The sequence below is a fragment of the Sciurus carolinensis genome, chromosome 9 (genome assembly GCF_902686445.1).
Source record: "Sciurus carolinensis chromosome 9, mSciCar1.2, whole genome shotgun sequence".
NCBI classification, from domain to species: domain Eukaryota; kingdom Metazoa; phylum Chordata; class Mammalia; order Rodentia; family Sciuridae; genus Sciurus; species Sciurus carolinensis.
Genome location: NC_062221.1, coordinates 40,089,873 through 40,115,806, shown reverse-complemented (window position 1 = coordinate 40,115,806; position 25,934 = coordinate 40,089,873). Strand labels below are relative to the sequence as shown.

General features: G+C 34.5%; 1 protein-coding gene across 13 annotated transcripts in view; it reads left to right on the top strand.

Moving 5' to 3' along the window:
- Mecom (MDS1 and EVI1 complex locus) overlaps positions 1–25,106 on the top strand; it is a 530,147-nt gene extending 505,041 nt beyond the window's left edge. For 6 of the 13 annotated variants that reach the window (XM_047564294.1, XM_047564304.1, XM_047564293.1 and 3 more), the window contains 8 exons: positions 4,388–4,414; positions 9,643–9,809; positions 10,900–10,977; positions 14,545–14,714; positions 16,695–16,857; positions 18,781–19,017; positions 19,849–20,032; positions 23,560–25,106. In XM_047564294.1, coding sequence (XP_047420250.1) covers positions 4,388–4,414; positions 9,643–9,809; positions 10,900–10,977; positions 14,545–14,714; positions 16,695–16,857; positions 18,781–19,017; positions 19,849–20,032; positions 23,560–23,694 — 1,161 coding nt within the window. In that variant the 3' untranslated portion in view covers positions 23,695–25,106. The remainder of the gene's footprint in view (positions 1–4,387; positions 4,415–9,642; positions 9,810–10,899; positions 10,978–14,544; positions 14,715–16,694; positions 16,858–18,780; positions 19,018–19,848; positions 20,033–23,559) is intronic. The other 7 variants (XM_047564305.1, XM_047564299.1, XM_047564298.1 and 4 more) reach the window with 4 other exon arrangements.
- The last annotated feature ends 828 nt before the right edge of the window (positions 25,107–25,934 follow it).

Genomic DNA, 25,934 nt, shown 5'->3' with positions numbered 1-25,934 from the left:
TCTTTTAGTGCTTAGATAAAAACAGGAAATGAGTCTACCTGACGAGTTGTTACCATAGAGGGTGAAGGAATTTATCTAGAGACCATTGGGCATTCCAGCAAGGTTCTGTAATTGCACAAGAATTCACCACAATACCCAGAGCTATTTGCTGAATAGGGTTGTGCCCATTTATCAAAATATATACAGTTTCTCATTGCAAGGAAAACATAAAATGGTATTATCTGATTGTTTCATCTCTGTGTCCCTACTCATTTGGTTATTTTTTAAAAACTGGTTTACTTATCACTCCACATCTGGAGAATTGTATTAAAAGACCAAATATGTAAACATCTTGACTCTAATTCCCTGAGTTATGTTTCATTTTATTTTGTTTTTGTTTCAAGAATACAAGCTCTGATCTTTATAGATAGCAAATTTTTTATGAAAATGTCTGAAAGCAGAATTAATTAATTGGTTCTGTTGCAATATGTTCAAACCAAAAATAATGATCTTCTAGTAAAATGGGTGAAAATTTATATAAAGAGTCTTATAGAAAATTATGAGGTAATTAAATTAATTCACCTGGGGATGTGATTCTTTTATCTCCCCTTTCTCTTCTTCACTTTTTCATGTATCTTTTCAAAATCCTGAGCAAGAGTATTACAGTTGAAATACAATCTCCTAGGATGGTTGGTGAAATCTATTATTGCTCAAAAATCTCACTCTAATTCAGCTGAGAAAATATATAATTTAGTATAAAAATTTTTAGAAATATTTCTGTTAATATTAACTTTATAAAGAAAGGCTGAGACTAAGGTAATGTCTTTTACATAATTATGGAAAACAGTGAATGTTTATCAGTAAATATTTTATACTTATGCTGATGTAAATAGCACTTGAAAGGTTTTGTGGGTTGGTAAACCTCAATATAATATGCATTTTGTGTCAGATATTGTACAAAAAGTACATCTGTCTCCGTAGCTTCCTAAGTACAAATAAATGTTTTTAGGAGCATGTAATATCAATAGACATTTAATTATAATAAACAGTCTGATTATCACAATCTGATAATCTCAAAAATTTAGTAATTAACCACTGCAAAATTGAGTGCTATGGTCCATGGTATAATGGAGAAAAATAGGTCTGGGATTCAGTGTCTTTGAACAACTCAATCTATCTGGTTCTTAGTTTTTTTATCTGTAAAAATGAAAGAGTTGACTTAACATCCCCATCTACTCTGAAATTCAGAGATCTCTGGCTAATCAAGGTAAATTTATTGGTTCATAATATGGGCAGTTTTGTCTCCCTGTAACTCCATAGCTGCAAGCCACTATTATAAATTTAGCATGTACATATTTTTAAATAAAATAATAAGAGAAGATACCTTAGCTTTTAATATTCCCAAAGTTTATGAAGGATGACAAAAGATGAGCCGTGCACCCAGTGTGTGGAACGCAGGTGACCCTTTCTTCAGATCTTCACAGACAGCGACAGTGCATTTCTTTCCCCCACAGAATTGTCAGGCTTGGTGTAAGTGACTGCCTGTTGTGGCATGCTTCTATAAGATCAGGACCCAAGAGGGACACTCAAAATATGCAGCAGCCAGTGTGTCATGAATACCACCCTCCAGTCAGCAAGGCTTCCTACTATTCTAGAGTAACATCTAGAGACCTTCCTGTACCCACCACTGACATTCTATTTGCCGATAGTAGGGTTGTCTGAGGGGCTGGTGATGAAGCACATTCAGTGTGCTTAAGGCAGAGGCTATCTACCAACTACCATAGATATACATCATTGTTTTCATAACCATCACAGCTGTTTTAATGTGCAAGGCTGTGCACTGCTGGGACACAGCAGGAGCAACTTGGTTCCTCCTCCAATTTTCATCAAATCTTCAGACCAAATGGTCTGTTCTTTCAGAAACTTCCCTCTAATGTTCCAAAGTCACAGCAGGTTTTTTTTTTTCTCTTTTCTAGTATTCTACAATTTCATCCTAGCCTCAAGATATACCTTAAAACAAATAAACAAAATGTAAAATTTAGGGCTAGAATTAGTCCCTTTCACAAGTTGCTTTTTTTTACTTATTAGCAAAAGTGCTGAAGTTTTGAGCAACCTCTCTGAACCTTGATCAGTAAAATGAGAACTCCACTCTCCACCTTACTAGGCTAGCTGTAAAGACCAGTGTTTACATACAGGATACTTTTAGCCTTGTACTTGGCACGTAGAAGGACCTAATGGGAAAGAACTTTATTGGTGGATACAGAAGCATCCCACTGTGAATATAAAGGAATATTCTTAAAATACCCTCTTCCCATTCCCTGAGCCCAGTTTCTTTCCCAGGGCTGTTCCATGTATCCAGGAGAATTTGGAACAATGTTTGCTTTGTTCTTGGCATGACCTCCCTGGGCAGCAGTAAGGGTGGCACAGAGCAAGAAGTCAAAACAAAGGCAGGCCCCTGCTCCCAGGGCTTGCCATGATTTCATAGCTAAATAAGTGAATGCATAAGAGCATTCGTTTCTTCACTTTCAATTTAAAGTATATTGAAACAAATCACATGGTCCCTCTGGGCTTCTGGATCTTCCTCTTCAAGATGGAGATTACATCTGTCCTATCTACTTCTTATGCTAATAAAAAGGTCATATTCTCAATGCTTTGGGGAAAATCTATGAAAGATATGTCAGTGCCTAGTAGTGGTATTCTCTGGGCAAGTTTGGTTTTGTAATTTTTGTTTATTATTTTATTCTACCAGCACATGCTTCCCCTAGAGCATAATCCCTAGTCAACACTTAAGTGAACATCTCAGTAAATATTATTCAATTGTATTGAAAGATTATCAGGCCTGCCATATGGAATAATAACATATGTTTTTTAAATTATGTCAAAAATAATTAGAGGGTAAGATGAATTCATATATCAGAATTAACAGATAAATCCTCAGGGTTCAAGTTCTTCTCTTAGTTCAATTCTTAAAGAAGTATGTTTCATCTCTCAGGCCACTAGACAACTTATTTAACCTTTCGTTTTCTCTTACAAATAAGTTAGTTTACTAGGAGGAGAGATAAGCACTGTAGATACTATCCATAGTTACACAACTGAAAATTATTTACGATGTCTTATTTTAAATTATAATTTTGAAAAGCCGGTAATGGCTACAAATGTTTTGAACCAGAAGGAACGGTGTTACTGTGTCATCTCCAGTGTCTGTTTCCTTGATTTCTATTTGAGTACTTGGCAGTCACATGGATAGCTCATTGGAATTGTCATAGAAACCATTTGGCAATTACTTCATTGTAAAAGTAGTTTCTATTCCTTAGTTTAGTTTTCATATTATTTTTAGCTATTTATACACTTTATTTTTGAAGGTTTTTTTTTTTTTTTGTAAAAAAGATTCTCTTAATCTTATGTCCTTTTTCATTCATCTCTATTTTTTCTTTTTATTGCTGCCTCCACCTTATCCTGTTACTACAGTCCAAGGAACTGGGAATAAGTTTTTTCCCAAGTTGTCATTTGTACATTGATGTGAAAATCACTTAAGTCTTGCCATTCATCGTCTATTTTGCTTTCATGAAGTGTTTCCTATTGTAATATTTCTTCAGTGATTTCATCATTTTAAATCTACATATATTCTTTATTTAAGATACCAAAATTTAAGAAATCAAGATATATATGTGTGTGCGTATATACATATATGTACATATATATATACATATATATGTATACATATATATGTATATATATCTCCCTTAACCAAATAAATAACATTATTAAGGGTATAATCATTGTGTGTTTTCTGGAAGAGTTTTTAACTCACTGAAGTTGTCCCCAGTGAATCTTGCTATAGATTGTAATAAATAATGAGACCTTTTTTAGTTCTTTTAATTAATATTCTTAAGAGTTATGACTACTGATGGTCTGAGTTCCACATTATCAAGCAATAAATTTCCAAGAACATCACCTTTTTGTTACTCTTCTATTTACGTCTTAGTAAATACCATGTTTCCTTATTAGTAACAATATAAAAATACAAGAATTTGGATTTTTTGCAGGAATTTGCTTAATTTTTAATTATTGAGGAAAAATTTAGAGAACTCATTTTGCAGTGAGTAATAAATTAAAAGGGGCATCTGCTTTGCTTTAAGACTTGCTAGTAGGTAGCATTTAGCTTTCTTAGAATAAAAAAAGTTCTTGGTTTCTAACTTTGATTCTACAGTTTATTTTAGTAGAGGAAGCTTAGCAATATTATGAAAATACTCATTTTTTAAATTTCCTAAGCTTTTACTCAAGGTACAGTTATGTGATAAGCCAAAATTACTAAATTAGGATAAATGTTAATTTCTCAAAGGATAGATTGCAATAAAGATACCAACACAGAAGTAATTTTTTGTTTTTGTTTCAATTTTGCTCCCAGTTCCAACTGCCTGATCAGAGAACTTGGGTAAGTTTCCTACTTATATTTTTAACTAAAGTAATGTAGCATTTAAAAGAAAACAACTTACATTCTAAATTGCTGGACATACATAATAGATTCTGAGCCCCTTTCCATGAAATGATATGGCTACAACAGATAACTTCCCTACTTTATCAAGCTGCACAATACTTTCAGATATAATTGTACCTTTAGTAAGCTGGAAATTATTTATGGAATGATTTTGTTTGATAAATATGACCCATTCCACATAATTATTCCTTGATATAGAATTCTGGACACCTGGAGTGTGTGGTTAAAGAAGGCTTCAATGGTCCAGTAAGTGGAAACAACCATTATTGGGGTACGGCATGTTAAAGATACTTTTGATAAAGCCTTAAACAGGATAAAACTTAGACTCCTGTAGTCACAGGCTGACATTAGAATTCTCATTTGTATATCCCAAGGCAGAAATTGGTTCTGGCAATTTGGAAATGAAACTAAATGTTTAAAAATCCTTATCTAACTAGTGAATGGATCTTTTAACACGGGGTCTCACTTCCTCAACTTCCAGTTACTATTTCCAAATAGTCAGTTTTGTTAATGATACTAGAGAACAGATTTATTTTTTATTGGTGAAGACATTTAGGATATAAAGAATCCTGCTTATTTACTTTTCACCTCTAAATACAACTTGGTCAACGGAAAAAAATATATATGTCTCAAAATTTTCTCTAAGTGTATGTGCATCTACTTCTTCACTCAAAATCATGCTGATTTATGAGGAATGGGGAAAATCTTGGAGCACAGTCTAGCTGCCCTTTAAAAACCCCTAAATTGGTATTATAAAATGAATTTAGTTGGAGCACTTTAACATTTACCTATTTCTTTTATCCGGCGTTACTTTTTCTTTATAAGGAATTCCTCTGTTTTATCTCTTACGTGTAACATATGACAAATTGTCATTTTTCTCATTCTGATGAACTTTAAAGGATTAAATTCATTTATTTCAAAAATATGAACAATTTATAGAAAGAGAAGCAGGGAGCAGGGGAAGAGAGAGAGAGAAAGTTAGTTGGGCAGTCTGTGGGCTGCTTCTTTGATCATCCTGGCCTACATCTCCAGGATTCCTCCTCTGCCTTTCCTGGCCTGGGTCTTTCCTGAGTGTTATACCTCATGGCCTTCATCTTTTCTAAGGTGTAGGATGACTTTGGCAGTAGCTAAACTGTTATTTACTTAAAGCTGAAGATGTTAACCCCCTACATACATGACCAATTGCAAAACCGGTTGGAATTTTGTTGTTACAGTGTAACAGTATAGCAACTGCCATTGCAGTGCTCTGGAAACGCTTCTGCTCCATCACAGATTTCTCAGGGCTGGGATTCACATCTGTGTTATAAAACATATTAGTGGGAAATATCAAAGATATGTGCTTATAGTTTTTAGGGGTAAAAAAAAACTGTGTTGTTTCATAATCATGGCTGCTGAATATGATGCATGGAGTGAGATAAACATGAAGTATGAATATTTACTTCTCCCTGAAATGACTATGACTTTGAGATTTCTCAAGATTATCAAGTGAATAAATATAGAAAGCTACCAAATCTACAAACTTTCCCATCATTAATTATTTATGAATAGTTAGTTATTTTATGATAAAGACATGTGTAATTTAATTGTGAAACATTGGGTCCCATAATTCATGGTGCCTTTGGACATATCATTTCATATAATCAGGTTGTCACTTTAATAGTTTTAATGAGAAACTTTTTTTATGTCATCAGTTCTTGGCTGCCAGATAATAAATGTTAGGCTGAGTGCTTAGAACTCAGTTGATGATATCTTGCCTGCTGAAATGTTTTTAAAAATACTAGCTTTATTTGACTAGAGATATAGCTACATTTTTGGTAGGAGCTAGGGAATTTTGTCTAAATATTAGTTTGCGTCAGTATAAAGTTAATAGCCTCTTGGGGACTCAAAGGAGGTGAAACAACTTCCTCTTCCAGACATCTGGCTGCAGATACCATCAACAATGATTATATATGTAAATAAAAATTACTGTTCCATAGAAAAAAATTGTCATTTGCTGATCTGAGATTAGCCTAAGACATCAATGGGTCACATGATGATTCATTTCTAAAATTTATGATTTAAGTTCTCTCCCCTTCAATTTCCCTATGCTCAGCAAATTTCTTATTCATAGTGGTACACATTACCTTTTCATTGGGTTTTTTTCATAATTAAAAAATATAAAGCTAGATCTGTCCCATCCCTCCCAATTAATTGATTTTTAAAATACTAGTTAGACTTTAAAATGAATGTCAAAACTCATTATATATTCTGTGAGTCAGACCAGAGAGAAGAAAAAGTTGGAGTTCTGCCCCATATGTAGATAAAGCTATCTTAACCCAATACCTTGATCTAGGACTGACATTGGTCACAAAGTTGCTGAACTACCCCAACTGGCAGATGCTAAGTCACTTCCGTTTTGGTGAGGACACATTTTTTTCCAACTGAGATCAAGAGCTATAAGAGCAAATCTTAAGATGAAAGGAGTATTCAATGATAGGTTTTATGTCGCTTCAGTTGTTGCCAGCTGATCAGAAAGTGTGTGTGTGTGTGTGTGTGTGTGTGTGTGTGTGTGTGTTGTATGTGTGTGTGCGGGTCTGCATGTGGTATTAATAGCTATCCTCAGCTCACTTCCCATCTTCCTTCTCTCCCGTTCTCCCTCCAATTTAATCCTCTCTTATTTGACACCAGAAGCCAAAGGTGGGAATGGCTTCTAAGAGAAGCATGTGGGTCATCCCTATTCTTTTCCCTATTGTCTTTAAGAATGTCATTATTTAGCCATTATGTCCATAATATATTTTCTCGTGTCTTGATGGTTTTCTCAAATTGAAACAGTTTGAGATAAAGTAATCACAGTGATCTTTCTTCAAAGGAGCTAGCTATTAGCAGCTACTAAAGCAAGACACATTTCTCAACAGCCAATTGCTCTCAAATAACTTGAAGGACTTGTAGTTTATGTGTGCTAGAGATGAAAGCCGAGAATAATAGTAGTCATGAGTAAGCTATTTTCCATATAAAAGGAAAAGTGTTTCTATAAGATGTATTGCTGCAGGAATCTGAGTGTGTCAGCGGGACAGACACTCAAGTGATTTAAAACCACTAGATAATGAAACTTTGCCCAAATATTAAATGTACATAAATAAAACATTTATAATCATCACCCATGCACTTACTGTTCTTCCCAATAAATACATGTGATCATGACCCTTACCCTTGCTTGTTACTGCTAATCAGCTTGAAGACCAGAGGTCATTTTTCACTTAGACAATGTATTCCACAGTGGCGGGAATATCAAAATGATTTTCTGCAAGGGACAATTAGAAAGAATAAATGCAAATAAAATAGTATCATAAAATATTTCTGGATTGATTTTTAATAAATAAAATCCAAAGTAATGTGAAAATGCTAATGCCCTGCCTAGAAAGGATAATGACTGTATTCTGCAGAGGCAGAATTTCCTCCAACCTCTCTGAGCAACATCATCATTCCATATCTCTGCCCTGTGATCAGTATGTGTCAAAATCCTTCATAGTGACAAATGTGCTGTCCACTTGCATCTGTGGAGAATGTTTTAGCAGCTGAGTGATTATGAATCAAACCCTTGAGCTTATAGCCCTTACCGCCTCCCAATGCGTTCACATTTGTCGTCTGACAAGTAAATGTATCTTGACTTTCCTCTGAGATTTTTTTGCACTGTGTTTGATGAAAGACATTTGGCAAATTGGCAGTGGTACCCTGTACATTGCAATTTGTAGCTAGCATTAGGAGTCTGGGCATGAAATGAGAGGGCAGGTTCTGGGATAAAGAGAAAAGAAAGAGAGCTAACTAGAACATGAATAGGCATTTGAAGAATCAAACATAAAATATTTCCTTCATGAGAAGAGAATCATGTTTCGTGTTCGGGCCATTCTGCTAGCATTTTGTTCTAGCTTAAGAAGTTGATGTTATTCCTTTTTTTAAAGTAGGAAATGCTGTCTTTTATTTTTAACTGGAGCTTGTAAATTAGATCTCTTATGTTTTTCTTGCTGTCTCATCAATGAAATAGTTCACTTCTTGGGTTTACCAGTTGCCTTGGGTTGACCAGTTGCTTGAATTTGTGGTTGTTACCATCTAGTCTTTATGTGTCCTCTGGTCTGCTACTCCAGCTCTTTGAGAAATATACAGAATGCATACAGAGCCTTTTAAGTAGGTATTTCCCTAGAAGTGTAATGAGAACTAAATATTGCAAATAGTAAGTGATTTGATATAACAAGGATGGCTTGTCGACTTAAAAATTTGGTTGTTAACCTAACTTCCGCATAAAATGTGGGTACTGAAGAAACTTAACAACATTTTGAGAGGATAGAAGGAGCGGGAAGAGTCCCTCTAACCGGAGATATTCAGGATCAAGCTAACTTTAAAAGTAAATGCTACCCTCTAATTATGACTCTGTCAACTGTGTGTGTAGGTAAACAAAAGTTTGATTGTTATAAGCAAAATAAATTAGGTTGTGAGAATTAGATAAAGTAGTTTTTCTTCATGTGTATTTCTCTAAGAGTATGGTTACTTGACCACTTCCCCTTGTCTTATAAAGTGTACATCAAGTTACATGAAATTCTTGATGAACTGTCATTGCAACTCAAATCTTTATCCAGACAAATTAATATTTCATCAGAAGTGTTCGTATGTGATCCTGCTCAAACATCTGGAATATCCACATACTAATTTAACATATTTTTAGACAATATACTTCTTGAACATTTTATTTTATTTTTTATTTCTGGATTACACCCATTGGACTTAAGCAGTGCCTTTGGTCTCATGATTTTTATTACCTAGGCAAGACATATATCATCTTTCCCTAAAATTCCAGTTTGTTATTGACATCCATAATAATACTATCAGTTAAATAAAATGTGAACTTGATTTCATTATCTCTTTTAGGTATTCTATTCTTCAATTATATATCTGATTGTTAAAAAATGGCTTAACGTTCACCCAGCATTGTATGAGCTTGGCTCTACCTTTATTTCCACACTCAATCAATCATCTCATGATTTAATGTTGAGACTACAATTTTTTTTCCAAACTTATAGTATTCAGGAGATTTGATGCTTCCCCATTAATAATGTTTTTGGTTTGCCAGTGATTATTACAGAAGGAAAAATGTCTGATCAAATCCTTCATGATCCTCTGCTTTTGCCTTTCAGATGTCAGCTATTGAAAACATGGCAGAAAAGCTAGAGAGCTTCAGTGCCCTGAAACCCGAGGCCAGCGAGCTTCTCCAGTCGGTGCCCTCTATGTTCAACTTTAGAGCACCTCCCAACACCCTGCCCGAGAACCTACTGCGGAAGGGAAAAGAGCGTTACACCTGCAGGTAACTGCCAAGTTAATTATGGCTGACTTTCCAAAAATCTCTCCTCTGATTTCAAAAGGCCCTTTTGTTTTTTTTGGAAATTATTCTTGATTGGATGACTAATAGAAACCATGATAGATTTTAGGCACTTCAAAGTGTTCTCTATTCAGTGAGATATAAAAATAGTGATTTTAAAAAATTATTATTAAATGAGAATTTTAACACAGGCCATTTGGTTGTGATAAATGAGGTTGGAAACAGTCCAACTACTATCTACTTGTCTCACTTTGCTATTTATGAATTTTCTTTCACAGTTAATTATTTTCATCCAAAGGTAAAATACTACTGTCCTCAAGTATACATTTATTAATTGTCATGGCATTGGAGAGTAAGACCATTCATAAAGGATGAATAGTCCATAAGTGAAAAAGAAAACTAGTGAATAAAATTCTTGCTACTTATCAGTGGAAGAGTAAAGCTTGTCTTTATGTTTCTGGTTTATTAGTGTTTTTTAAAAATAAATTATGTGCTTTAATTTCTGATTTTTCTCAGAAAATTGTGCTATCTACTCAGGCATATCAATTTATCTGCTCTTAGGAAAATGTGTCACTCTCTTTCCAGAAAGGCTTTTATGGGAACATACCTTGATGGATGAAGTCTCAGGATCTTGTCTGATCTGATACCACTCAATGTGCAGAGAGTTGTCACTATGGCTGACATGTAAAATGAGTTGAAACCTTTGAAATATGTTTACATCAACCCAGAATCGCAAACTCTCGTTGTTTTTTTATCCCCTTGTCTGGTTCAGTTTTGTGAATGTAAAGATACGGAGTTAATAAAAGAGGCATATGGGGGTCATCAAAACTAAAGTCTATTTTCATAAACTGCTTACTTATGCACGAGCAAATTCAACCAGATCTCATAATGCAGCCTTTATTTGTAGAGTTATTTATATCTGTAGAATGGCTTTGTTGCAACTTTTAAATGCCAAAGACATGTGAGTTCCATGCAAGATTAATTAAATCAGGAATAAGCATCTGGCTGCTCTGCAGCGCGAGTGAAATAAAGTTGACTGTGCTGACTTTCTCTTATAAACATCTTTTCATAACAGATACTGTGGCAAGATTTTTCCAAGGTCTGCAAACCTAACACGACACTTGAGAACCCACACAGGAGAGCAGCCGTACAGGTCTGACAGTGATTCTTCTAAATATCTTGATAAATAATGTAAAATTCAAACTGGACTCATGGGCACAAATTTAAAGGAAGCTACTTTTATCTGTGGCTGAATGAATGTATATTCAAAGCTGAGTCAAGGAAGAGTTGTCTGATTGCTTGGATCAAAATTTAGAAGAGTTCCAAATTCTTTAGCCAAGGCTTCCTACCTACCAATTTAAAAGTTCTGGGTCAGAGTTGAATAAAGAATAGCATTTAAGAGATGCTAGCCATTTAAAAAATTATTTCTTATTACTTAATTGCTCTTTCTCAATCAGTATTATTTTAGTTGACAAAAATTAAAACATTATATCTTCCATTTTCCAAGTCTTGACTCTCTGCTAGGAAATAACAGTTTGTATATAATTTGTTTTCCCAGCACAGCAAACTTGTGTCCTCAGGTCCCAATAGGAGGTTTTAAAGCAAATTTTAAGCATCAGGAAGAGGAAAAAATATGCAACTGGAGATAGAACAGATAAAATAGAGTATATTATAGGAAAAGAGCCAATTCAATTAACAATTTCCTGAAAAACCTATTAGCTCATTCTATTAAATGTCAAAATTAGCAATATGACAGACACATCTAATTTTAATATTATTGTTTACAAAAGAATGAAAATAAGCAATGTGACCCCTTCCAGTTTTAAAATAAAACCTATGTTTTTTAATGTGCAATTCTTTGTAAGCAGTATTAAGAACTCATATTTTTTTCCAAGAAAGAATGGTATTTATCTCAAGTAATATCATAATTTCATTCTCCTTTGAAATTCTCATGCATTTCATATGTGTAAAATTACTTGGGTCTGAATACTAACTTTTTCTTTAAAATAAGTAAATTACACAGTTATAGAGTTTTTTGTTTTTGTTTTGTTTTATTTTTGTTTTTGTTCTTTACATGCAGGAATGAGACAATGGGCAGGCACCAATGTTTATTTGAAGATAATGGAAATTTTAGGAGAAAACTAGAGGGACTTAAACTCAAAAAAAGTATAGCGTTTTACAAATTTCCTTGATTTCCTACGTATTTTATAAATCACTGATCATAAGTGACATTTTTACTTTACACATGATAGAATGTGCTTGGTCTAACAGACCTCTAAGTGATAAAACAATGGGAAACTTTAGATAATTTCCCCTTAGTTTCGAGAAAATTCCATCTCCTGGGAATTCTGATTAAAGAGAAGAAACGATTTGCACCCTTTTGTTTTGTTATGGCCCACGGTACTGGTATGCAACTATGTTACCGTGCTGTATTTACTCTTTCTCTGTAGCTGAATGCACTAGTTTTTATTTTTCCCTCATAAATGGTGGTATTATACATGTATTTTAAAAAGTACCTAAACCAGCATAGCTAGAGATCTTAAACAATGATTTGACCAGCTCTTCCCTCTGGTTTACAAATGAGAGAGAGAGAAAGAGACATCTATAGATGCTAACTGCCTCAATAAAGTCTGGTACCAACAGAGTCAGAATTAAAACCCAGGCCCAGAACTCTCATGTCTAGGTTTTTCTCTTTGACCAGGGTTTCAATTCTCTTGACCCCCATACCTACATCCAGTAACCAGGAAGGCCTGATAGTATACTGCTCATGATTTAATTATTTGTTCATTTTAAGAATTTCAGGAACTTAGATCTGATTTGAGCTGTTTTTTTTTTAACCACCTACTAATTTATTGAAGTAGAATGGAATGCTTTTTAAAAATTTTATTTAGACTGCTTACTCCTCTGATTAATATGCTAGCAGAAGAGAAATATACAGTAACAGCTTATCATGGTTAGAACATGCTTGTGGGTCAATTTTATTCAGATTTGAGAAGATGATCTCTTGATTTGGAAGAGCCCTTTGTATACAAGCAGGAAGTTGGAAGCATGTTATAGACTATATCTCTCTTCCTCATGATTTGTGTAAAAAATGAATAAATTTTTTTCTAAAACCTTTGGTGGGAGTTTAGGTGTTCTTTGTCAGTGTTGTCTAGGTTGTTCTGCTTAGTACAACATAATTGTGCTACATGCACCTTGCTTCTATTATAGTGGGCCTTTGAGGTAAACAAACCTATTTCAGAAATGGCTATGCTTCCACATACTTATTTTTCAGAAGTAGAGGCTGAAAGAGTACAATCACTATTAACATGGGGTTCCACACAGTTTTTGTTAATATTATAAGCAAGAAAAGTTGAGGAACCTCATGATGCCAGAACAGTTTTTTAGGGGGGAAGAATTAAAGCAGTCCTTAAGTTGGTTTATTGATATTAAGCCAAAGCGACTATTCAACAGATTTCTTTTTCCCACTGAACTGACTAGACTTCTGGCATCACATAAGGACAGCTGTAGAAGCCCAAGGACCTCAAGTGGAATGGGGTGATTTCTGATTTAGAGCCCTTGAACTTGAGTCTGCATTCAGAAGTGGGAAGAGAAGGGCCCTTCACACATGGAAGAATGAGTTAAGAATGTTCTGGTCACTAAGTTAGAAACTTTTACTTAAAAATCACTTGGAGAAAGTCAGTTTTTTTTTTCTTTCAAGCAACACACACACACACACACACCACATAAACAAATGAAGGACTCTTTATCTTCAAATGCCAGTAGAAAATAACCCCATTAATTACAAAATTCACTTTTCTTCCTCATTGATAAGTACTGGTGGAAATACTGGGGTCTTGCATTTTATATTTTTACTTTATACTAAAAATAACTTTCAAATGATTTTATTTTATTTTTTAAATCAAATGGAAAGCAGAAACAATTAACCAGCCAATAATAAATGCTTTCTTAAAAAAACGACCTCCTTTGGGACTGTACTGAGATTGCAAATTTGAAGAAACATTGAAATGGAAAATTAGGGGATGGAGAGAGGGGGGCTGATGGAAACATTTGCTTTCATATGGAAGAGAGTTTAGTGCCAGCTTTACTTGCTTTTGCAGCAGTTTAAAAATTAGTATATACTTTGGTATTCCCAATCACCAAAGGCGATGACAATCACCATCTTTGGCATCAGAGGACACTGTTCTCATTGCCTCAGTTTTAAAGGTTTGGAATGTTTATTGCTACTTTGGAAAAGATAAGAAAAAAAAATTTAAAGAATTAACAGCAGATTAGGTGAATTTGCTAAGAAATTAATTAATCAAACACTCTAATTTTGAATTAAGAAGCAATCTTTTACTTTGAGGAATACATGAATTTGTTTCATGTTTGTTTAAAAAGGATCTAATTGTATTTATGCTAAGCAGAAGATAAAAGATTATTTCATTTCTTAATGTTTTTAATTTTGTGAGGTTTATTTAACATATTAGAACTAAGTACTACAATAAGTTTGGGAGCAATAAAATCACTAGTATATTTGTACATTTTTTCATAAAGTCATGGAAATCTTTATAACCCTCAAAGTCTATTGGAATTGAAATCTTGACTGTGTGAATAGTATTCTTCCCTGTGCCTTTTCTAAATGGCATTTGATGTGTGATTTTTTTTCCCTCTCTCTTCCTAGTTTTGAGAAGTATCCTTTGATTTGCTTGCAAGTATTTTCTCTGTGCTTATTTTTCAGATGCAAATACTGTGACAGATCATTTAGCATATCTTCCAACTTGCAGCGGCATGTTCGCAACATCCATAATAAGGAGAAGCCCTTTAAGTGTCACTTATGTGACAGGTGTTTTGGTCAACAAACCAATCTAGACAGACACCTAAAGAAACATGAGAATGGGAATATGTCTGGTAAGTATGTGTGTTACAAGAAAAAGATGACTTTATTTTTCATATTTTAAAAGATAATTGTGATCTTTCTTCTTTCTTTCCATTTTGATTCCCAAATCAGATCTTACTATAAATTCACAACAAGTTTCTCTTGAGAATTTGGAATCATGTGAATGGTAGGATCATTGGTTAATGCACAAGTCAATGGCCTTATTTGGATTATTATTATTATTAATTATTATTTTATTCTGCTAATTTATCTCAATGGATAACCTCAAGCAAAGAGAATCATGGCTGTACTCACTGTAGGCATCTGAATGGGGGTTTTCTGAATAGCAGAGAACAATATTTCTACCTGTTTCCCAGAGGGTGTTCCCAAAGCATGGCAGAATTTCCAGAGGGGCAGCCCCAGAATACCACACTCTGAATATTAACCTAGAAACCATGGCTGCTTTTGCAGGAGGACTGCAGTGCAGGGAACCTGTCCAGGGTAACTCTTTTGAAGTTTAGGGATAGAAGACTGTCAGCATGATCAGAGCAACCCACAGCAAACCGTGGAGGTGGCTTGTTTTTGTCCCTAATTCGGATATAAAATTAAATCAAGGGTAATGGGCCAAAAATAAATAAATAAATAAATAAAAGCTGTCCTGTAAACTTACAAGCATATATTTAGCCAAAAGACTGTAGGTCTTTTTGTCTTTGGCTTTCAAGAGTTTGATAATAACCCATTAAGTGACATTGGCCTGGTGGCATACATGTGCAGAACCCACCAGTGCAGTCACAGGTTCTTTCTAGGGTGCCAAGGAATGAGTTAGAAGGATGAGAACCCTTCTGGGGTTCAGATGGGGTTCAGGAACAGAGATTTAAAGAGCAGAAAAAACAATTGGATTTACATAGACTAGTGATCTTTATTTAAGGAGATTATTACCGATCTCTCATTTTTCTATCATGGTTTTAAAATGTGCCTATAAAGACACATAGTTTATGATTTGAATAGTATGACTGCTTACAGCTACATACTGTTCATTTCCTTCAAAGTAAAAACATCTAATGTTCATGGTTTTAAATATCAGAATTTAGACATAGAAATCTAACCCAGTATTCAAAAAGACCAACTTTCTAACCCTGTGTACCTTTATAGCCTATTTCTAATCAAAGCTATTTTAGGAAAAAGAAAATTAAAAAATTAACTTTTCAAAGTTGAATAGTTATCTGTTAACACAGATTATGACTTCTTTAAACTGATCGGACATTCTGATCTCTTTTTTTTATCAAATAGATTATGATCAGCTATTAAATTGTAGATACTTTATGGGAAAGATAAATAGCATGAAGCTAGTGTTGGTGTAAAGGTTGACCACTTATATAGTGCTTATAATTGTGCCAATGTATGTAAACACTACAGTAGCCCTGTGATATGATACAGGTATTATGATTCTAATTTTGTAGGCAAGAAAGCTAAAGAGTACCCTGTAGCAGGCAGATCCTATATTGTTTTCATCTTATTGGATCAGCCTTTGAGCTGCTGTGTTCTGAGCCTACCCGTAGCTTTGCCCAAGTTAGGATGCAGAATATTCAGTATGTTTTCAATCTGTTTTTGTAACACATTTTAGTACAGCAGTAATAAATGCGTATTGATTACAACCAGGACTGGGTACAGTTTCTTATGACAAAAACTATTTAAGACCTGTCTCTAATTTGACTCACTCTATCTACTCATTAGATGAATAAAAACATATCTGTGTCTCAGTGAGGGCAGGGAAAGCTAGTGAAAAAAATGACCTCCTTGGAGACTGTGCCTCATGATTTTAATGGATTAGAATTTTCTCAAGGGACTGAGATGAGATTGCATATTTTGTTAAATTGGGAAGACTTCGACGTCCTAAAGTTACTATTACTATTATTCAAAAGGGTGTGTTTTAAGAAACAACATTGATCAAATTAATAAGTAATGAGGTTCAAAATAAGTTCCCACATAAATAATAATCTTTGTCACAAAAGGCTTTGTGCTCCACTCAGGTACAGCAACATCGTCACCTCACTCTGAACTAGAAAGTACAGGTGCGATTCTGGATGACAAAGAAGATGCTTATTTCACAGAAATCCGAAATTTCATTGGGAACAGCAACCACAGCAGTCAATCTCCCAGGAACGCAGAGGAGAGGTAAAGCTGGTTTTTACTTTTTAAACTCTGTGACATCTAAAATGAATGTGTTTCTAAATACGTTTTCTGGGCTCACTTTTGTGGCACAGCCTTATATTTTGATAATGATATCGAGAAGCTGCAAATAAAAATACTGAACAGAAGATACAGTTTGAATTCTGAGATGCCTGTTCAGAGTTTCTAGCTCCTAACTGAAGATCTGGGAGTCTGTATGGCCACAACATCTGGCTTCAACATGTCTAAATAGCACAGAAGTACGAAGGCTGAGTCATCCAGTTTTTCTCTCCTCTGCTCCTATCAGGCTACTTTTGATGAATAATTTATCCCCTATAAGTTGCCACATTTGAAAGCATAATTAACAAATAGATTGTCTTAATTATGTTGGCTTTTGTTACTTTTGGTTTTCATCCATGCACTTTTGTTCTTTTACTTATTCTTTCATTTGAAAAAAAAAAAGTAACAATTTTGATCTGTTCTAGCTAGCAAGTTGGCAGCGTATCTGGAAACTAATAATTTATGTCTGTGCAAAATATGTTTCCATCATTCTTTGATAAAAGAGGTTAAAAGATTGGTTATATAAAATGCTTAATAATAATGATATGACTTTTTCTGGTCAAATGAATTTTTACTATGTGCATCTGTCATATCCAAGATTGTTTTATTTATGGATTAATTTTATTCTGGGAAACCTAAGTACTAAGCTCTGCTCATTTTTATATGAAAAAATGATGGGGATAAATTACTGATACCCAATCTTCCGTAATCTGAAAAAATGTTTACATTACTTGTGAAAGTCATACATGATTACAACAGTAATTTAACAGTTTCCCTGAATTTTCCAAATTAGTAAGTAGATAAAAGAGCAAGGCAAAATGGGAAACTATGAATGGCCCAGAAATTAGGATGTCTGGATGGTCATGATGGTTCAATCCCTCACAAGTGTTCTGAACCTGAGCAAAATATTCTTCAGATCAAACTGTTTATACTCACTTTGTAACCAATTATAATTTATAAATTTCATGACAAAGCTTAAATCCAAATTACCCTCATTTTAATGTTCATTTGAAAGCCTGAGAAGCTTACTGTAATTTCATAAATACCCTCAAATATATTAAGTTGGAATTCCTGGGTAATTAATTATTTTAATTACTCTTGAATTGCACATTACAACCTGTGCAAACAAAAATCTTGCATGACTTTTTTAAATGTGGTATTCTTTTGCATATTATATTAGAACTGCTTCTTAAGTAAAACTTCAGAAATCTGTACAATTCCATTTCTAGTTCCTTTCCCACATCAGTATTTTCCTGGGAAGGAAGGAACTTTTTCACACTCAGACTATTAAGAATAATTTGGAAATAGTACAAATAAGTGAGCTGTCAATCACTTTCAAGCTTGGGTGGAGTGTCTAAGTGGAGTTAAAAACTAATGTCACCTAGGAAGAGTAGTATATACCAGTTGGTCTTTGGCTGCTAGTTACATGTTTTCTTTGAATTCTTAGATTCAATATAAGTGGATGTGTTGAAGCTGTTGTCAGTGTTGCTTTGTGTTACGAGTTTTCCAGAAATCCACTCTTTTTGATTTTTGATTAGGTACATTATGTAGGGAAAGCATTTGTGAGCTTTTTGTATTCTAAATAACAATATCATTTATAAGCAAAAGCCTGATAAGAAACCAGAATCTAAGATTGTTCTTTGAGAAAGTCCTTTTATAATCTGAATAATCACCAATTACTTTTATTTCATTTTCTCATTTGTGAAATTATATTATTTCCCCAAGGTTGCCATAAAAAATGAACAACACAAATGTCCCTTTGTAAGTGTTGAAAATCTAAAGTATTGTTAGGGAAAAGATAAGAAAGCTAAGCACTTGTTTTAAAATTAACCCACTAATTGAACCTCTTTATTCTTATGCTTGTGAAAGAATGAATGGCAGTCACTTTAAGGATGAAAAGGCTTTGGTGACCAGTCAAAATTCAGATTTACTGGATGATGAAGAAGTAGAAGATGAAGTGTTGTTAGATGAGGATGATGAAGACAATGAGATGACTGGAAAACCCAGGAAGGAACCAGTGACAAGTAATTTACATGAAGGAAACACTGAGGATGACTTTGAGGAGGCCAGTGGTCTGGAGATGAGCTGTAAGACATCCCCAGTGAGGTGAGCACCTCTGGTGACTTCAGGAGCTAAGCCAGAGCAGAGCCACAGAGGGTCGCGACGACTCCTGCTCTGTGAACATTTCCAGTGAGAAGGAATTTGGGAGTAATGAATCTTAAAAATTAAATTTGAATTAGCAAGGCACACACAGTGTATTGGTTTTACAGAGGAAAATAGGGTGGCCATCAACATAATCTGCAAGCATATAAATACATTAATGATTGTGGAACTCCGGTTAATCTGAGGTAGGAAGGACAAGTGAAAATTACACAAACATGCAGTCATATAATTTTAGATTTTACTTATGAAATCCAACAGAAAATAGGGATTTCAACATTATCTAATTCATTGAGTAATCTGGCATGGTCATCTATCAAGTATTATTAAGATGAATTTCACTTCATTAGATATATATGTAATTTAAATAGATGATAGATTTTTAAATGGAAAAAAAACAACTAGTTAAATTGATGGGGTACTATATTTTTATGAAGATAATGTGTGCTGACTGCATATTTTCATATCTAACTTGGCTAAATGGAAAGTTTAAATGTATGAATTCTGTCTCCACACATGACTGACTTAATGTGTCATTGACTTTATGTCAATATATGCTTGACTTTAGTCATTCAAAATGTTAAGAGAAATATATTTTAAGATGTGATATTTGTAAATATTTTTAAAGACTCCAACAACTGATGCATGCAACTTTACACTGTAACTACAATACAAAGTTCAGCAGCTGTATGGGGTCAAATGAAAGTGATTTGATCAGATGACAAACTGAAAAAGGAAAAAAAAAATCTTCTGTGCTTTCCTATTGGTTCATTTTAGGTATAAAGAGGAAGAATATAAAACTGGACTTTCTGCTCTAGATCATATAAGGCACTTCACAGATAGCCTCAAAATGAGGAAAATGGAAGATAATCAATATACTGAAGCTGAGCTGTCTTCTTTTAGTACTTCCCATGTGCCAGAGGATCTTAAACAGCCGTTACACAGAAAGTCCAAATCACAGGTACATATTTTCCTGCAGTATAGCATCATGGTGATGTTGTGCATGAAAACGTACATTTCCTTCAAACTAGCAAAAAGTTGATAGTCTTTCTTCATAATATTCTTGAATCCAAGCAGGTTCAGATGTTTTATCCACAGTGTTCCTATCTCTATTCTGTATATGACGAATCCAAAAGAGTTCACCGACACAGCAGCCTTCTGCACAGAAACTCCTGGGGCAAACCTCACCTTTACTTTGCAGTTCCTTTCTTTGGTATAGATAATCCATAAGATTTGTTTTCCACACCAAATACCTCAGAGTTGTTTTCTAATTGTTTCATATTTGAAAATTTTAACTTACAGTCTTTTTGTTTACATAATTATGCTGTAAGATTTTTGGAAAGCAAATTCAATTTTTTTCCTTTACTATATGTAGTGAATTGTGTATTTTTCATTGACAATTCATTAAACTATAGAACTTAGGAGTAAACTGAAGATCAGAAATGAAACCAGATGTCCAAGATCTATACCAACTTAGTGGCAGATCTGGAAATAAAATCTATTAGTTTTTATTGAATGACTGGAAGGTACTTTATTCTACAGCATTATGGTAACTAAAAAGAGATCCATTGGAGGATCCATAAACACCAACTAAAAGGGCTTCTGTTCTTTTACTAAAGAGTTAAGAAAGTCAGTACTTTCTTTTTGAGATCTGTACTCAATTATTGTTCATTCAGTTCAACTAATGGTAAAAAAAAAAAAAAAAGTAGAAACATCCTCTTACCATCTTTATTGATCAAATTATTGGATTATTTAATCCATTTACACCATTTTGGAAGCAACCCAACCTGTCAAACAATGTGACCATTATTAACTTATATATTTTGAAATGATTTTCTTTTTTTTTAGCTGAGATCTTCTGGGCTGGTCTTAAAAGCCAAGAAGCAGTAACATTTCAAGGAAGGTTGGGAAAAAAAATGTGTAAATAATACAGATCTTTAAATGTAATACAACTCAATAAAAAGTCTAAGATATTTATGTATGATGACAGATCAAGTTGATGGTCTTTCTGAATTGAAGTAAAGGTAGCCAGCTTCAACACTAGAGACTCCTACAGCCCACCCCCACTTCCTTGAGAGCATCCCTTAGACTATGGTTGGGGACCATGTCCTCACTGTCTGGGGGACCTGTGGGGAAGATATCCCTTTCTTCTCTATGCCTCAATGGGGATGAAAGTGAGCTTTACATTTTTTAATATTAAAAGTAAACTAGCAAAAATAGACATCTCATTTTCACTTAGAGACATGCATTAAGAGGTAGCTAGTATTATTTTCATCCCTTTGCTTTCCATTCTTCCTTCCTAGAAGATCAGAAATACCAAAGGGATTGGTGTTTTCTTTAAATTTCTTTTAGTTGGTCCACTCAAAATACTTTTCATTATAATACACAATGTCTAAAACCTCCAGAAATTTTCAGATATGATAGAAAGCAAAAGGGAGAACATATATGAGATATATTTAAGTACTAGCATTTTGATGTCAAGTCTCGTATTTAACTCTTGCCATCACAAGAAATTAACTACCATTCTGCAAGTTAACATTCTGCAATCCTAGCTCATATTTTTTGTCTTACTGATTATATCATATATTGATTTGTAAACAATGAGACTTTGTGCAAATTCACTTCGTTTCATGAGACCATTCATTCATTCATTCATTCAGTGGTTTATCAACTGTCAGTTATGTGTTGGGCACTGATCCTTGTGCATGAAAGTATTCATTTATTTCGATTACCAAAAGGTGGACATTCTATATTTGCCATTTTCTAGTATCTGAAGGTTTAGATGCTTTATTCAAAACATTTATGTATTTCTCTCTCTGTGATTTTATAGTGATTGAATCCAAAAGAGTTGACCAATACAACAATAGCTGCATTCTGCATGGAATCTTCTCTGAAAAACCCTATTCTATAAAAATTAGTTTTATATAATAGGTACTATTTATATAGGTGCACTGACTAAGCTCTTTTCCTCCACAATCCTTGGAGGCACGTGCTATTATTATTATCCCATTTTGTACCAGGAAAGTAAAACTTCTGAGGTAAAGCAAGTTGCCTAAGGTCTCACAGCCAGGTGAGTAGAGGCAGCGTAGACTCCAGATTCAAACTCAGTATTCCAAAATTTTCTCTATACTCCCTTTCATCTTTCCCAAATATTGGAAAAAAAACAGTTATTAAAGCTATTTCAAAATATTCTTTATTATTTTGATCTCTAAAAGTGGGCACATAATTTGGGTAATTTAAGTTTGATGCTCACTTACCTCATACTTTAAACTCTACAAAGGACAAGGACTCTATATTACTTCCCTTGATATCTTTGGGCCTAGTATGGTGCCTGGCATTGAGTACATACTTAAGCAAGATGTGTTACATGGATACTGTGGTTTTCTACAGGTCCAGAAGGCAAATTGCATACATAAAAGTCAAATGTGTACATTTAGAGCAATGACCCAGCAAATCGAAATCAGCCTGTAAGGGCAGATTTCTAACTGAATGGCATGATTACCGAAGAAACCACAGACTGGCCACATGTCTCAGCATGACTCCCAGAGATGAAATTCTGCCTAACAACAGAGGCATTTTGTCTTTGTTTACAGACAGTGGAATGTCTTTGGCAGGACTTTAATGATTCCACTTCAACAGCATTTTGACAAGCAAGTTTAGGAATGGATGAGACCAACAATAGTAAATCAACAGTGAAAAGTTCACTCACAAGTCAAGACCAAACATTTCATTTGAATATTTTACTTGGCAGTAAATGGGGGATTCTCTGAACAGTTATTTAGAATTTGACATGATAATAGGGAAGAAAGAACACTTCCTTACCTTCACACACCTTCTGCTTGGCAGGCACCTACACACAAATTGCTCAGGTTGTTGTCAGGTCCTGAGTTTCATTTTATTCTGGACGAGCTGCTTTGACCCACCCCAACGCTCAAGGTCCTTGGGGGTCAGCTGTGACTATTTCAAGCATGGAGGAAAATTGGAGAAAGGGTATTGGATTAAAAGTTGGGCTGAAGTCAGTTCTTCTATCTAGCTGAGTGACTTTGGGCAGGTCATTTCCCTTCCAGAGGTCTCAGTTACTAGAGACTGTTGTCTCCACCAGACCACAGCTCTGTCAGTTAATGTTTTCAGTTTCAGTCTTAAGTACACAATGATATCTTTGGTGAGTTGAACATATGTAAGATGGGTGACTCTCCTTATGGTTATACAGAGGGATGACCTATTTCTCAATGGAAGCACTGGTGATCTTTTAGCTAGAATAATTAATCTTTGTTTTGTAGGATGCATCCCATTTGTGATCCCTAGGTACTTTAGATCAGCAGTGTGCCCATGTCATTTTAACAAAAAGACATGCCCCCTTCACAAAACACAATCATGAAGGACGCTTTTCCCCAGGGTCCTCTCCCTTCCCAACATTCACCTACATTCTACAAATTGAAAGTGATGTTTTTCAAATGCCATTTACCAGGTCTCTCCTTTTTACCTCAGGCATATGCTATGATGTTGTCATTGTCCGACAAGGAGTCCCTCCATTCTACATCCCACAGTTCTTCCAACGTGTGGCACAGCATGGCGAGGGCTGCGGCGGAATCCAGTGCCATCCAGTCCATAAGCCACGTATGACGTTACCAAGGTTGACCAGAGTGGGACCAAGTCCAACAGTAGCATGGCTCTTTCATATAGGACTATGTACAAGACTGCTGAGCAGAATGCCTTATAAACCTGAAGGGTCACGCATTTAAAGTCTGGTGACCTTAAACTGAAAGATTAAAGAAAAAGAAAGAAAAAGGAAACTATTTATTCTCAATATTTTGTTTTGCACAGCAAAGGCAGCTGCTGACTTCCGGAGGATCAGTTTGACTTAAAGTGAGTCAAGGAAAACCTTGCTGGGCAGAAGGCACCTTCCAGTTCCCCCTGCCCTAGGGTGTGGGTGGGTGAGAGGGGCAGTTGAGATGGCAGCATTGATAGGATGAACACTCCATAGAAACTGAATTCTTGTTTGTACAAGATCACCTGACATGATTGGGAACAGTTGCTTTCAATTACAGATTTAAGGTTTTTTTTTTTTTCCTTTGTTAAAGTTTTATGTAATTTAACCCTTTGAAGATGGAAGTAGTTGGATGAAATGCACAGTCAATTATTATAGAAACTGATCACAGGGAGAAATTGTTCCACAATTAACTTTTGCCTTCTTAAGTACATTGTTTAAAACTAGGGGAAAAGGGTATGTGTATATTGTAAACTATGGATGTTCATGCTCAACGCGGTTAAGTCAGTGACCTAACCCGTTCATCACCAGTACCGCTGTACCACTAATAAAATGTTTGCCAAATCCTTGTAATAACATCTTAATTTTAGACAATCATGTCACTGTTTTTTAATGTTTAATTTTTTTGTGTGTGTTGCGTGTATCATGTATTTATTTGTTGGCAAACTTTGTTTGTTGATTAAAATAGCACTGTTCCGGTCAGCCACTATTTTATGATGTTTGAGGCACACCCCTTTCTGAATTTCAAGGACCAAGGTGACTCGACCTGTGTATGGGAGTGCCAAATGGTGTTTGGCTTTTCTTAACATTCCTTTTTTTGTTGTTGTTGTTTTGTTTTTCCTTCTTAATGAACTAAATACGAATAGATGCAACTTAGTTTTTGTAATACTGAAATTGATTCAATTGTATAAACGATTATAATTTCTTTCATGAAAGCATGATTCTTCTGATTAAAAACTGTACCCCGTATTTTATGCTGGTCGTCTGCAAGCTTGTGCGACGTTATGTTCATGTTAATCCTATTTGTAAAATGAAGTGTTCCTGACCTTATGTTAAAAGAGAAAAGTAAATAACAGACTGTATTCAGTTATTTTGCCCTTTATTGAGGAACCAGATTTGTTTTCTTTTTGTTTGTAATCTCATTTTGAAATAATCAGCAAGTCGAGGTACTTTCTTCAAATGCTTTGTACAATATAAACTGTTATGCCTTTCAGTGCATTACTATGGGAGGAGCAACTAAAAAAATAAAGACTTACAAAAAGGGTTATCCTTTCCCATCGTGTGGTGTTTTCCCTTCTCATTCAATTTTAGGATTTTAGTTCTCCTTTGGGGTCAAAGTGATTTAAAGATATAGCGTTTGGGACCTTGATGCCCTAACAGAAACCTGGAATTTAAAGCATGTCTGTGTGTGTTGTTTTGCGATGACACACTGATAGTCCTTGACCAGCAATGAGTCTTGTTTGTGGTTCTGAACTTTCCACCACTACCCATCTACCCATTCCTGGGTAGTGTCATTCCATGTTCACAGCACTCATTATCTGTAGGGCAGGAAGCAACTTAGTTTTTCTACTGGATTTTACATGGTGTATGCCAAACAGAGCTTTCTTATTTTTGTATCTAATAATACCAATACTCTTAACTAATTTCCAAGGAGGTGAAAATACCTTGAACTTTTCTACATTCCTTTTAAGTTTTGGTCCACATGCAAACTATCCTTTTCTCATAGTTTGGAATCAGAGTGCAAACATGGTTTTCCATTTTTTCTTTACTTGTGGCAAAAAAAAAAAAAAAGAAAGAAAAAAAAATCACTGCATGGTGCTAAATATTGTACAAAATAATCATTTAGTGGTTACTCCAATATTTTCTTTCAGGTTCAATCTACTATAATTTCTTGAAGAATTTTAATTTTGTTGAAAATCTAGGTTGTTTTCTGTTTTCACTGGTATAAACAAGGACATTTTAAATTTCATGCATACACTTTTTCTGAGTATTCACATACATATATGCAAGTTATCCTGTGGGGGAGCAATTATGAATTTTTTTTCTTTGCTCCTTTAATATAATGCCAATTTGTTTTAGAATGATTATTCCAATT